The sequence below is a fragment of the Chanos chanos genome, chromosome 14 (assembly GCF_902362185.1).
Source record: "Chanos chanos chromosome 14, fChaCha1.1, whole genome shotgun sequence".
In the NCBI taxonomy this organism is placed as follows: domain Eukaryota; kingdom Metazoa; phylum Chordata; class Actinopteri; order Gonorynchiformes; family Chanidae; genus Chanos; species Chanos chanos.
Genome location: NC_044508.1, coordinates 5067213 through 5081797, shown reverse-complemented (window position 1 = coordinate 5081797; position 14585 = coordinate 5067213). Strand labels below are relative to the sequence as shown.

General features: G+C 40.2%; 3 protein-coding genes across 3 annotated transcripts in view; all 3 read right to left on the bottom strand.

Annotated features, from left to right (window-relative positions):
* Positions 1-5494, bottom strand: part of arrdc1a (arrestin domain containing 1a) — an 11081-nt gene extending 5587 nt beyond the window's left edge. The window contains exons 1-3 of the mRNA XM_030791482.1: positions 5361-5494; positions 960-1070; positions 672-722 (exon numbers count right to left, since the gene is read on the bottom strand). Of these exons, the coding sequence (XP_030647342.1) occupies positions 672-722; positions 960-1070; positions 5361-5478 (280 nt within the window). The 5' untranslated portion in view covers positions 5479-5494. The remainder of the gene's footprint in view (positions 1-671; positions 723-959; positions 1071-5360) is intronic.
* A 1232-nt stretch (positions 5495-6726) lies between these two features.
* LOC115827855 (P2Y purinoceptor 4-like) lies at positions 6727-7743 on the bottom strand. Its single transcript, XM_030791760.1, has one exon. It carries the CDS (start codon positions 7741-7743, stop codon positions 6727-6729), a length of 1017 nt encoding a protein of 338 aa, XP_030647620.1.
* A 4773-nt stretch (positions 7744-12516) lies between these two features.
* On the bottom strand, positions 12517-13584 carry LOC115827854 (P2Y purinoceptor 2-like). Its single transcript, XM_030791759.1, has one exon. The coding sequence runs from the start codon at positions 13582-13584 to the stop codon at positions 12517-12519; it is 1068 nt and encodes a 355-aa protein (XP_030647619.1).
* Between the last annotated feature and the right edge of the window lie 1001 nt (positions 13585-14585).

The window sequence follows — 14585 nt, the reverse complement described above, 5'->3', positions numbered from 1 at the left end:
GTTTCTGTTAATGGCTATTCTCTGTTGAAAACATCCGTTACAGCCAAGGTTTACGCTGTGTTCAGAGAACCACGTCCAAATGAAGCAATGCCGTAATATGTCTAGTAACCAGTGACAGAAAAACATGCAATTTCATCACTTCATCAGAAAATCTTGCCACAAGGCCAAATACACATGAAATTTTGTTTCTAAGATGCTTTGGCTGTCACTCACATTTTCCACTGTAACACTGAACACAATGATTCTAGTCTCTTTTTTTTTTTTAACTGGAAAGGACACACCCACTTTTAAATCATAAAATTTAACAATAGACAACGTCCACTCCTAATTCACCAACACTTCGAGCTTCGGGGTATTTGAAAAGCGTCCACTTAAACCACGACCCGTGGTTAATGATTAAGCCTAAGCGCAAAAGCAACACCTAGTTTCAGCCTCTTTTCTCTCATGCATGAGCTAGCATAACACATCAAAGAAACTGAGAGCAGAGACTAGCCTCTAATCGCTAGCTATAAGATATGAGGTGTGTCTGTTTCTGAATGCGGTATTTGAAGGAGCTTCCACTGCATGGTCAGCGCCACTTAATAGACATAAACACGGGCTTGGTCAGGCGGGTCATGGGAGCGCACAGATGGAAAAATGCAGGCTGACAAGATGCCTGCGTGATAGCTCACCTGGTATGAGGAACTTGAAGGGAAACGTGTGTTCACCCTGTTTTAGAGTGCCTAGGACAAAAAAAAAAAGGACAGACCAGCATCAGGACAAAGGCCTTGTGGTGTTCTCCTACATTGACACGTTTTATTAAACACCGTCCTCCAAGCGGGAACGGAACATCAGACGCACAGCTTCAACTGCCGTTAGAACGCTCGTCATGTTTCATTCTGGTTGATGAATTTACAAAAAAAAAAAAGTGTCTCCCAAAACAGTGGCGTGTGTGTATGTGCGTGAGAGTGTGTGTTTACCTCTATCTGCCACAGATATGGTGCTGTTGAAATACTGCTCCTCCTCCGCCCAGTCCGTGTCATTGGCTTTACTGCTCACCACACAGATACCATTGCAATTCACCTTGATTGCTATTGACATAAGTGAACAACGAATATGAACACAGATGTAAGTAAAAACAACAACAACAACAAAAAAACAAGACAAAAACAACACATCATACCGACACACAGGGCCTTTCTGTTCATCTGTCAGTTCTTCTTTATTTTAAAGGGACACATAATTATGACTGAGAGTAATAGTTGGAATGTCTGTCTAGTATATCTTTATGGTTTGCACATTATTCTGTATGATTTAGAACCAGACCCCTTCACTAAGGTATTAGGGAATTTTCATTAGGGCATTTATTAGAGGTTTTTTGGGTAGGAGGGAGTGGTGCGTTACTTTCTCTGTTCTGAGGTTAAGGTAAAGAGGAACTTTCCAAACCGACTCAACCACACGTTTCCTTCCCCTCCGCGGAGCATCACAGTTTTAGAAGCGGGAAGCGGTTTCCATGGGAACAGACGAAATAAACTAAACACAGTGAAAGCTTAACAACAACTCCGATGACTTTGGTTAACCTCTCTGATGTCTGTCACCCAGAAAATTATGAACTTCTAATACTCTGCTTGAAGCCACAGTAACCAAATGAAGACAAATTATTTAAAAAAGGAACGTGTCAAATTAAAGACCTGTTTGAAAAAACGTTGGGTGAAAAAAAAGAAGAATCTAATTTTTCACAGAGAAATTATATCCTGTTGAACTGACCAAAGAAAGTTTGCTTGCCAGAATACAGTTTTAATACATTCACTTTCATTTATATGCAAGATCAACATCCTCTGTCACCACCTCCATCTCTGATAGAATGATGTAATCGTCAACACTCCCCACATTCAAGTCCCCCAGGTATCTTTCCCTCCAGTCTTCTCTGTCAGTGTCTCCCCCTTGAGAATTTCACTTATGTCCCCCTACACACTGCGAGAGCTAAGCTGTTACCAAGGCGACAATAGCAGCCTCTGGAAATATGTCAAAATCATAATAATAATAATAGTAAAAAAAAAAAAAAAAATGCAACAGCTAAGCGAGTCCAGAATATCTGTCAACATAGCCTTGTCACCATGTAAATGTCTGGGATAAACATTTCAGTCTGTCAAATGGACATCCAACCACTGGCTTGAGTGGCTTACTAGTCTAATATTTCTTTATGAAGTGACTGGATCAAAGTCACTGCCCGCACTGACGGATCACATGGTCCGACGTTAGGACTCTCCGGCGAAACGGATGGAAAAACACAGAGTCAGGAGCGGGAGTTGAAAACGGCTTTCGGGCCAGCGCGAGGGCGACGCTGGAAAAAGACGGCCTGTCGAGTCTCTGTGCCATTTTTAATGTCAAAATCTTTTGACACCACAGACAGACAGACAGACAGACAGACAGACAGACAACAATCACAGTGAGAAGCAAAGAAGAGCGTGAAAAAAAAAGAAAAAGAAAAGAAAAGGAGCAGTACGTGCCAGGTCGAGTCATACGTTATCATTTCACAGTGAGGTCAATTATACGTACGCAGTGGCAAGTTAGAGAAAATATTATTCAGCAAAACAAACTGAAAATAACACACACATCAGAATTGTGAACTTAATCCCCTGCATCTGGAAAAAAAAACGGAAGTGTTTCGTCACAGTTCTTTACAGGAAAGGGGGATTGCCAGACTGTCCATGCGATAGTGTGAGTGCAAGTTTCGCTTTTTTCCTTTTCTTTCTCAAGAATGTAAACAAACTGGTCTTTGTAAAAAAAAAAACAAAAAACAAAAAAAACAACACTTTAAAAAGAGGGGAAGAGCACCAAGACTCAAATTAAAGCTTCACCTTCTCTCAGATGAATTACATTTAAACAAAAACACAAACACAGACACACACAGAAACTTGACCATCAAAGTCTCATCATAACAACTGGCCATGCATAATTTCACTTGTTTTTTGGGGGGTTTTTTGTTTTTTTTTAATGCTGGACAAAATGGAGGTCACCACAGGAAGTGAGGTAAAAGCCCTCTTTTTTAGAAGCCAAAGAGGATGTGCTTTTGAACCTCCAAAAAAAAACAAAACAAAAGGAACAAGCAACACATTAAACAATAGGAGCATTCTTTCCAAATCTGTAGTTTCAATTGACCTGAACTACACAGCGTTGCCACGGGAACACTCCCCTGTTTCCAACACATTTTGTAACTTCATACATTTGAAAAAAAAAATAAAAAATTCTTATGACCTCAGAACCAAATTCTAAGATACTTCCATGAAAAACAGGAAACCTGTGCAATACATAACCTACTGATACTCCTACTGATACTCACAAATGAAGCAACTTTCTAAAAAAAGACCTTGCCAATACCAAAGAACTCAACCGCCTCCTCTTTTCTGCATGGGACTTCACATCTTTGATCAACAGCAATAACTTGGCTAGATGTTAGTTAAGATCTCCAAGTTTGTAGAACTTATCCATCAATTTAAAGATTTTTTTCAACTTGTTTGCACAATGGGACACCAAAACAAAAAATAACTGTTTTTAACAAACTAGTTGAACAACCCAAACCACCACTTCCCTATAGGCTACTTTGACGACTACAACCACAATGTCGCGAGAAGGGACAAACTTAGTCATTCTGAAAATCTTCAGTGTAACTCATGAGTCATCCCATCGTTTTTCGTTCTCCTCTTATTAGTTGCAAGAAAGATATAAATAAATGTTGGCTTCACTCCCATCCTACAAAGTCAACGCCAGATTGTAGAACATGACGTAGGAGAGGCTGGAGCCGACAACCCTTAACTGTTTTACTGTTACTGTTCTTAGGACGTTTCCAAATCATCTTACTCTAAATGTTGTCTCAATTTCCAAGGCAAGAGGGATATTTGCTATGTGTCAATCTTTGGTTTCTTTTGGGTCACTGAGAAAGAGTTACCCAAAACCTGACCGAATCAGTCAGTCAGAAAGAATACGGACCAGTTACGGACCAGTCAACAGCTTGGCCTGCAGATTCGAATAATCTGCTATACCACGGACATAAATCCTTTAACAGATGCCTTAAACGCATAAGGAATGACCACTGTGTATTCGAAAGTTCAACTTCATCAAATAAAGTTGCACGTTGGGAAGAAGCAGTTTTTGTTCGTTTAAAGTAGTTTAGCGGTGATTTGGGATCGTTGGGGTTATGTTCTCCGGTAACTTGCTTGTAGTTTCTTCTTTTGTAGTTTTAAAACACTAAGCAGCTGACAGCTCGTTAGCAATACTCATCGATGACTAGAAACATTAGGAGGGATAGAGACGACAGGTGGGAGGCTCGTGTTATAAAGAGCAGTTGCTGTCGATTTACATCCAAAAGGTGCTTAACCTGTATCCATTTTAACGAACACACTGCGACATCTGGGATGTACTCGCTAAAATTCTCAGTTGGAAATATCAGCCGGCTGTGAGAACCGCTGTGAATCATTTACTAGTCTGACAAGTTCCCATGTTACCTCTAGGGCTGAGTGTAAATGAAGAGGGGTAAATAAAAAGGACAAACTAAACTGAAAATCTCCGAGACAAATTTCAAACGCGACATGAATGACCATCATCAAAAGACCAAGGACTGAAAAAACGCAAACTACATCAAGTATGTGTAGGCCATATGACTAAGAAACCGGAACGTTTTGTGTATTAAACAGGTGATAAAACTGAATATTCGTGCATTTACTTTCAAAGCTGTGATAGGCCGATAGTCCAGTCTTTAATTAGCTGTGAGATATGGAAGGTTAAGCAATCAAATATCAATGCGGCGTTGTCAAAGTTGGACAGACTTGCCTTTAAGGGGTTAGTAATGCACACTAGCATAAGATACTTGCGTCATGTCTCTCGTATATTTTTATGTCATATCTGATTTCAGAGCTGGCCTACTTCATAAACAAACTCATGCGTTACCGGTTCATTTAAAAATCGAATCAAAATATGTAAACGACACTCTCAGGATCATGAATCTTTTCTGAGGACAGAGAAGGACCTCATTTTGTTTAGTTGCTTACTTACATTCCAAAATAATAACCTGTAGCAAACAGGAACCGTATCTCTCCAAGGCTTACGGAGCAAATGACGTGAAACAACCTCTACCATTTTATTTCTTCATGTACAAAAGAGGTCTGCCTAACAGGTAATAGTGTGCCGATTTCCAAACTGATTCTTCAGACTTCAGCTTTTTCAAGTATACTAATCCGGTCAAATGTGTCCAACCCTCAACGATGTAGTAAAAAAATAACAAAATGAAACTTTTCCATTTCACGACACATCCAAGCGTAGACTCCCAAATGGAACACACTAAAGAACAAAAATCTCCAGTCGATGTCAATTTATTTCCTCACCTTTACACTGAATATCCTGAGCAGTAGTGATTTTCACAGTGCCTGATATAGACTCTCCAGGGCTGTAAACCAATTTGTTGTCAGTTAGACTTATTTCGAATGCTTGAAGTTTTCCCATCTCGGATTCCCAGCCACCACGAACTGGTGGCTACGTGAAAATGATCCGTGGAATGAGGGCGGGATGTTTTCTGTTTTCCACCTGTACCTTGTTCAAGACGTCATTCTGCTTCCTTTACGTCACTTTAGCAGTCGCTTACCTTCTCACCTTGACGAGCACACCCACTCGTGTACCTGGTGGTCTAGCTGTTGCATTTTTCAAACTACGCTTTTTCTGTCTTCCAGAGTAATTTATCTCTTGGCCGTTGCTGAAGTGAGCTAATATGTAAATATAAATATGGATAATTGCCATCTCGGTAAAGGAGTAAACTTTTTAGGTTTAGCTTAAAGTTTTTGAACACGGTTTAATTTTGCATTTGTTGCTCGTCCTATACGTTATCCAGAGGCTGAAATTCATCCCGAGTCATGCTGAAGACAAACATTTAACACGAACAAATCAGGATTTGCAACGTCATGTACATTTATCCGATTGGTTTAGGCCACTTTTAGAACATTTTATTTTTGCCGTGGTGGTTGTCTCAGTATGTAGTTCTTTATTGAATTACTTCTTTACTGCTATAATCTTTGGTTTGTGTGACGCATTGGATGCTCAGTTTTAAAATCCTGAAAACTAAACAGAACAAAACGAACAAACAAAAAAAAACAGAAACTAATGTTGACGTTCTGCAACGCAGTCATTACTTAGGGGCGTCTTTGTTTATCTGCATTATCCTTGTATCACCTTTCACAATTTTTTGATGTTTGCATTTACATCAGCACTATCAGATCTTCCCATCTGGTGTCCAAATACTATTACTACCAGAAGGTTATTGAGATGAAACATTTGTATTGTTAGCTGATTCATTTTCCCATTCAAGAAGCCCTCTGTAACTGAGGTGTGCGCTTTTTTTCACTTGCCAGAGACCTATAATAAATGCATTGCATAAACAGTTACATGGCATCAAGGACCTGAAAAATAAGACATCAGATGATTTATTCTGAGCCCTCAGAGTGTTAAGCAAAAGACAGAGTACACTGAGCTGAGTTTTTAGAACACACACACACACACAAATAGGAAACTGTCTTCAAGTTTAAGGTTTATTTAAAGCCTAATATCACTGTTTACAGTCTCAAAGGGCTTTCCATGCCCACAGGTTTATAACAAACAAAACAGGACAGCATCCCATGACTTAAGCCTCATAGCGGACAAGTTCCCAGCAATTTAGCAGCTGCTAAAGACAACCGTCACACACATCCCGAAGTCAACTCTTCATATAGTGTCTGTGCTAATGGCGTTTCTATTAATTTTGCGGCTTGCCGTTTCCGATTCACTTTGGTTTTCAGTTTTCTCCTGAACTCTTAAAAGCCTTATGGATTGTCTGAACACCCTGTTGAAATTGTTTGAACCAAAGAAATAAATCAGAGGATCCAAACAACAGTTGATCCCTCCCAAAATGTACGACGAATAATATGCAGTTTCCAGTCGTGCAAGGAGCTGACACTCCCCTGGTCGGTGCCTTACAACCACTACCCCTAAGGTCCGTACAACGTTGAGCGGTATAAAGCACAACGCAAATATGACCAGACATACGCTTATCATACGCATCGATCTCGCCTTAATTAACTGGCCCCTTTCCGAGTTGATGTTTATACGCCCCACCGATCTTGCTAGGCGAGTGTAGCAAACCAACGACACGGTGAAAGGCAAAATGAACCCAAACACAAACAAGACAAAATTAATGACGTACAACAATGTCGTGTGGTCTTTCTGATATATGGAAAGACAGTGCATGTGTTCTCCGTCAGAACTTACGGGAAGAAGGTAGCCGTATACACAGGCCTTCACAAACAAAAACGTCCAAATTCCAATGCACAACTTTTTAACGAAGCTCTTGCGTTTCATACATGAATCCCGGTTAAAGTGAACAACGGCCATGTATCGCTGAATGCTAATGAGAGTAAGAAATACAGTGCTGCCGTAAAAGTGTGCGCTGAGTAGGCCCATCTTGAGCTGACATGGAAATGTCCCGAGTGTCCACGTGCTGTCCATGGCAAAGTAATGTGCCAACATTGGAGTGACAGGGGCAGCAATGGCATCGCTGACCGCCAAATTGAACTGTAGTATGATGCCGCAGCTCCAGCGAGGGATCCGGCAACTGAAGACCCATAAGCTGAATCCATTGAGAAAAAGGCCTATCAAGTAGACAATGCAAAGGAGAACCGGAATGGAGACGTGCTGGGCTTGCGGTTTACATTTGCTCACTGTTTGGTTGGTGTTGTTGTCCATTGCTGAAGTTGGATCTGAAACAAGATGGTTTTGGATCTCTTCTTTTTGTCACCTAGGGAGAAAAAAAAACAGGAAAAAAAATGACAAAAAGGAAAGTAAGTTTGTGATTGACGTCACCATTACAGAGGAAAACTACAGTTGCTCAAACCAACATCATGAACAAATCCAGCTGTTTTTAGGGTAGTCGGATCAACCACTTGGACCAGCGACCAACAAAACCAATACATAAACGGTTCGGTCCCCTTCCAAGGACCGGCAAACACTAACCTGTTCAAACCTGACACCACATCTTAAAAGCTGATAGATGATATACTCTGCGGATATCTGACTTAAACCCCCTAACCAATTTGGAAAACTCCGTTACCCACCCAGCGGTATTTCAACATTTATTCAAGGTTGAGTCAACGTCATGGACCAAGAAAATAGGCGCTTTCGCACCGGAGGAACTTTTCCATAGTTGTTACAACCGTTGGAGAAAGTACCCCCTTTTTCGCGTGTTCGCACCGCAGGAACTTAGAACGATCATAGTTCTTAGAACGCCGTTTTGAGGGGCTTTTTAAGCTCCTACTACAGGGTAGGTACTTTCGCAGCGCAATAGGAACCTTGTGACGTAGATGCACAGCCATTGGTCCAGATGCAGGTATACGATGATTGCAACCGCCATTTTTTAAAGATCCGTGTAAAATATGAAGTGTCTTAGAACGTATTACATTTAGTTTTTGATATTCATGTCTAAAATGTCTGGAATTGTAGGAGGGGAGACATGGTTTTTATGTTTTATTTTACAGATATTTTATATCCCCCAACAATGACCATTTCTGCAACGTCCAATGTATATTTGTACATTGAAGAGATAGCGTACACTCCGCTTCGGTAGGTGCTTGTGTGTCGGCTTGTGTGGCTGAGATGCGCATTTTAACTTAAAAATAAGGATGTGTTTATCCATCTTACGATCTGGGGGCTGCGGAGGGGAAAAAGTAAAAAAAAAAATACGATGCTGCGAGCCAGCGTCAGGCACAAGCGCTATGCTAGCGCCCGAAAACTACTATGCCCATCGAGTCATTCACTGCTACTGCGGTGGTAAATGCATACATGCAGGTGGACATTTTTTCCGTTGGACTGGGTCTATCGCCATACAGTTTTATTTTCGTTAATGAGAGGGCAGTTATATGTTATCTAATGTGCACTCAATATTTCTGTCATTCAAATTCAATAAAACTGGTTAATTGTGTATACTGTAGTAGTTTGTCGATTTCTTTTACTGCAGTAATGGCATTTTTTACTTTCGGAGGTATTTAAAAGGTCTTAAAAGTCATTAAATTCGTACTTAAAAATGTGCAGCTATCCATGGTTAGTCGTAAACAAAGGCTCTTAGCTGCTGTACCGTCGGCCGGCTTACGTCACTTCAGCGTTCCTACTGGCGGTGCGAATGCAAACAGAAAAAAGGTGCTAGAACGTATGTGGTTCTAGGGGAAGCTCCCCAGGGGGTAGTTCCTATCAAATGACACCCTAGAACTGTTCGGTCCGAAAGCGCCTATTATTTTCCTAGGAACCAACGTTGATATCGCAACTTTGTTTCAACTTTGTCTTGCTTTTCAACATTGGTGAATGTAAGGTCTGGCGTCTACGCTGAATTAACACTGAATTAAGTATTGATTTTGAAAATCGAATCAACGTTGATATCGCGATGTTGTTTCAATGTCTTGCTTTTAAACATGGCTGAAGGTATTGCCCCAACATTGAATTAAGTGTTGCTATTGAAAAATAAAATCAACATCGATATCGCGACGTTGTTACCATGTCTTTTTATAAAGTATTAATTACACGTTGAATTTAGTTACTGTTCTGAATTAAACTTATTTGTATATTTAATCACACTTCAGACTATCGCTGCGTGATAGCTATCATATGTTCGGAAAGACTATGTACAATAATACACAATTCAAAGTGGGGAGTTTTATTTAACAGTTACAGAAAAAATTCAGAAGTGGGACAACCAATCTGATACCTCTGGCTACACTTCACCAAAACGCTGACGTCCCAAATTACTATCTGTAACATAAAAACTTAAAATATAGAGACAGAACACCCAAAAACACCAGTAAACATCCCCCAACACACATCTACTTCAAACACGCTGTCTAACGATAAACAAATAGTGAAACTTGCGCAACAGAGCAAAAGGGGCGGGGCCAACTACCACAACGCTACAATATTATAACCTAGTTTACATTTAGATCAACATGACAATACTGTCTGAATCAGGAATTTACTGTACATGTTATATGTTTTCAATGCAGTTGTTATATTTAATGCAACTTGCTGTGCATAACTTGCAATACTACTATCCCTGTACCATAAACACAAAAATAAACAAATCTAAATAAGTCTATAGTAAAGTTTGAGTGTGATCAAATGAGACTCCCTGGAAAAAGATATTATGGCACTTTCCTGAATGAATATGAGGGAAAGCAGCTGTTACAGTTTTCTTTTGCTTGTTGAAGACATTATGTTGATTCAACGTACAGATCTTTTCACGTCAAAATCTCAGTGTTGACTTACAAGTACTGTGTTAACATTTTTACATCCATTAGCATTAAACGTTGTTTCAACGTTTTTTCAACATTGAAACAACAACTGACATTATTGTAACCACATTTCAACGTTTAAGGTCAGTCACGTGTCAGCTGAGTATGTTCCTGTATATCTTCCTCCCTGTTACACAGTAATCACCTCGATCAAGATGCCAGTCCGCCTACAGTTTTTTGTTGTTTTTTTTTCACACTGTGAGTTGCAGTGTACTATCCAGGTGCATTGGAAGACAGGACGGTTCATTTAACTCTGTCACGCCACAAAGGTTGTCTGACAGTCAGTGATTATTATTTGGTATAGCGATCCTGTCAGACATACCAGAGGGCCGAGGGAACGCGGTCAAATGTGTTCCCATGGACGTGGATTTCTGATGTTCCAAACGTCTTGGTTTAAGATCGTCTGCTACATCTGGCCACCAACATAACATGCTAAAGTTGAACTTGTGTCACAGGTAAGCATATGAAAAAGACTTCCGTTGTGTACCACATGTACCACACACTCCCTCTCCCCTTACTAATCTTCATTATCTCACCTGATTCAACCTATCTTATGATTACTTTCTACTCTTAAACTAGTTGTTCTGGTGTTAAGCTGAAGCTAAAATAAGAGGCTTGCAAGTGGCTGGTGTCGAGAAATGCTGCATTAGAGAAGCAGAGGCGCTAAAAACACTTCATACTTGCCATTTCCTGCACCAGTGATGTCCATTCTATTATATATACTTCAGAAATGTATACTATAAATACCTTAAATGCTGAGCATTATCAGTATGGGGTCAGAGGAACACAGCACAGCACAGCATACAGAACTGAAACAGATGCAAACTTCCTGTGCGCTCAGTAAAAGATATAAATGATTCTACATACAACAACAACAAAAAAGGGGAAATTACACTCCCGTTCTAAAGAGTGGTTTCGGTCTGACCCTCACAGGAGATCATGAGGGTCATTTCGTTTTAAGCATTTCCAAAAGCTACAGTTTACCGCAAGGGTCAACATGCTCACATAGGACGTTAGAGACACTTACCACGGAGTTGGACTTTATTTACATAATCATACTTACGTTTATATTTATCTTATGTGTATTAGATCCTTTATTAAGGAAAAAAAAGTCTGTTCTTTGTCCAAATTCTTCAAAATCTCAAGCTTTTCTATAATTACTTCACTTAAAATCTGAATCTTGCCAGATATTCTCATCTGATTAACGCTTACAGCTTTTCTCACACACGTGCATCAACTGGATAATATATGATGAAGACATTTGTATTGTTTATTATATTACATACATTGTCTCTCTCAGACTCTTATTGTTTTACTTTTTCATGAATGAAGTACGTGTTGAATAGCCACTGACGGGGCACTCACAAAAATGCATTCCATGTATACAGTTTCCCTCAGTATGATAATCACTAATCTACCTAATTAAGATGTTTAATTTCTTGATTCTCCTCTCAACACTTACGCCAAAAACACAAACAATAAAAGTCAAACATATTCTGTTGAGACGACTCACCGGTAAAGATGGCACATCACAAGATACTCGGTGACAATGTGTGACATGTTGGGTGTGCACAAGTGATGAAGCTGCTTTGTATGTATGTGTGTATCTGAGTGTCTAGCCTATTTGAGGGCACCAGCCTAGCATTACTTTTCACTCCGCCTCACACCACTGAACCTGTCGTCAGTCCCAGAAAAGAGAAGCAGCATTTGTTATGCAATCCATGATTCACATCAGCGTTGCTCTGTTTAATTGATCGCGTGAGAACACGCTCTGAGAACATGATGTGAGCTAGATAGTTATGGATTCTATGGTCAACATTTACACATAAACGCATATGCAAACACATATGGACATATGATTCTTAAACACACATCTATATATTTTTATGCATACATACACATTTATCTATCTATCTATCTATCTATTGATTTCTACGTTAACAAAGCAGTGTTGTGTGAGGTGTGGGGTGAGTTTTGTATAAATGTCCATTGATACTCAGGTGACAATACTGATGGCTAAGATGAGCCTCAAATGTATTTTCAACATCAGTGCATTTAACTTTTTTTTTTTTTTAACCAGCAAGACCAGTACTAGGTAGACTTTTTAACCATCTTAAGATGGCAAATTATTTCATGGTCTGAGGACAACATTTATTCAGAGAATTAAGCTTCTGAGACAGTACACTCAAAGGAATGCTGATGACATGTTCTCCTTTGTCTCTGTCATGCTAACGGGATTTAGGTGAGGTGCAGCCTGGCATTCCAGTTCATTTCCCTCAGGGATGGTTTGCATTTTAAAACCTATCCTTCTGAGAGAGCTGTGAACGGCCTTGCTGAATTTCTGTGACCCGAAACAGTAAAGTATAGGATCCAGACTGCAGTTGGCTCCAGCCAAGATCCAACAGATGTAGTAGGCCGTCTCTACCCTGAGGAGAAGATTACATTTCTCGGGGAAGAACTTCTTGATCACCACCCCTATAGTGCGAACGACGTTCATCGGCATGAAACACAAGCCAAATATTAGCAAGCAAACTGCGACCATTTTGCGAGACTTTGCTTTAATCGCCCGCCCTTTTTCGTTGTTGGTGTTGATACGAGATACAGAGCTCGCGAGACGAGTGTAACAGAAGAGCGAGACCGAGAACGGCACGAGAAATCCGGGGATGAGCAGAATGAAGTTAAGGGTGAAATAAACGTCTGTGTGCTGTCCTTGATGTATACTGAGGCACTGCGTGCGATTACCCGCGGTGCTCGTGTCCAAGAGAGCGAAACACGCCGCTCCTTTCGCTAACACGAGGAACCAGACTGCGGCACACAACTTCTGAAGGAAAGACTTTCGTTTCATGCAGGAGATACGGCTGAAGTGCACCACAGCCACGTAGCGCTGGATGCTGATGAGTGTGAGGAACAGGATGCTGCCGTAAAAATGGATGGTTAACAAAGCAATCTCGGCTTGGCACAAAAAGCTTCCGAACGGCCAGTGGCTACCCAGTGAGAAGTAAGTTGCCATGAAAGGTGCTACTGGACTGACGATTGCATCGCTGACCGCTAGGTGGAACTGTAGCACTGTCCCAGGGCTCCACTGAGGCATCCGACAAGTGAAGACCCAAAGGCTGAAAGCATTCAGCACGAACCCCACAAAGAAGACGATGGATAGAAAGACGGTAATAGAGACATGCTGTGGTTCCTCAATGCAAGACTCTGTGCTGTCGGAATTGCTGATGTTTGAGAAAAAGAGGCTGGTGCTGTTCATCTTTGGGTGTGGAGTCTTTCTGGCTTTTGGTAAATGAACAATTAACAGGCAAATGATTGGAAGACCTGCCGAGAGGAAAAACTCTGAAAGACACACACACACACACACACACACACAAACAATGTGTAAGAAGAATACATTTATCTGTATTTGACTTGTAATTAAAAATAATGGAACATGACAGGTAGGCCTACCATAAAATATCACCCAACAATAAATGAAATTATGTACAACGAGAAAGAATTTGTAAAAATACCCAACTGCAATGGAAAATAGAGGCTAGCAGAGATATTACATGCTTATGTTTTGCTATGTAGACTACAGACGTGACTTAACGATGTCACTTCCCGCCCAGCCATTCTTTAACATTATGGCAGTCTACAAATCCAAAGAATTTAACAACACGTGATCACCATTTACATTTAAATGTGTATTTTATCAGTGAACGTCGTAATGCGATAAAGTGTTAATCACTGTCTGGATTAGGGTACTTACATGTATCTCTGATGCCGTTGTGACAGTGTGTGCAGCTTGACGGGACACGGTTACTTCTCAAAACTTCTGACCAGCTTCCTGTGCTATTTAAGTGAGATACTTTCATGTTCACTATACTGTGTGGGCCTATACGAAAGTGCAAGGCCCACAAATATTTTAGTCTAGCTGTACCGTAGGTCTACATAGTCTACTCATATCTATAAATGTATGACGTAGTTTTTCTTTGTCAGGGCTACACAAGACAAGACGATTGTGTTATGAATTCTGCAATATAGTGGCTGACACAGAACCTTCACATATGTTTTAGTCATTACCAATATAAAAATACAATATAAAATACAATACAAAAATACAATGAATACATTTATGATTATATAGTCCTCTGTAGGCCTACTGGCCGGTTACCTCCATATCCAGACCGGCTCAAAACCTTTACCATAAAATACATATTTAGTATGGACTAAAAAAACGGGCCTAAACGTAAACATTTTAGAATATATTATATA

What these genes read in the sequence shown, in the direction of transcription:
- LOC115827855 (XM_030791760.1), bottom strand. Translation starts at nt 7,743, where the DNA reads ATGGACAACAACACCAACCAAACAGTGAGCAAATGTAAACCGCAAGCC.
- LOC115827854 (XM_030791759.1), bottom strand. Translation starts at nt 13,584, where the DNA reads ATGAACAGCACCAGCCTCTTTTTCTCAAACATCAGCAATTCCGACAGC.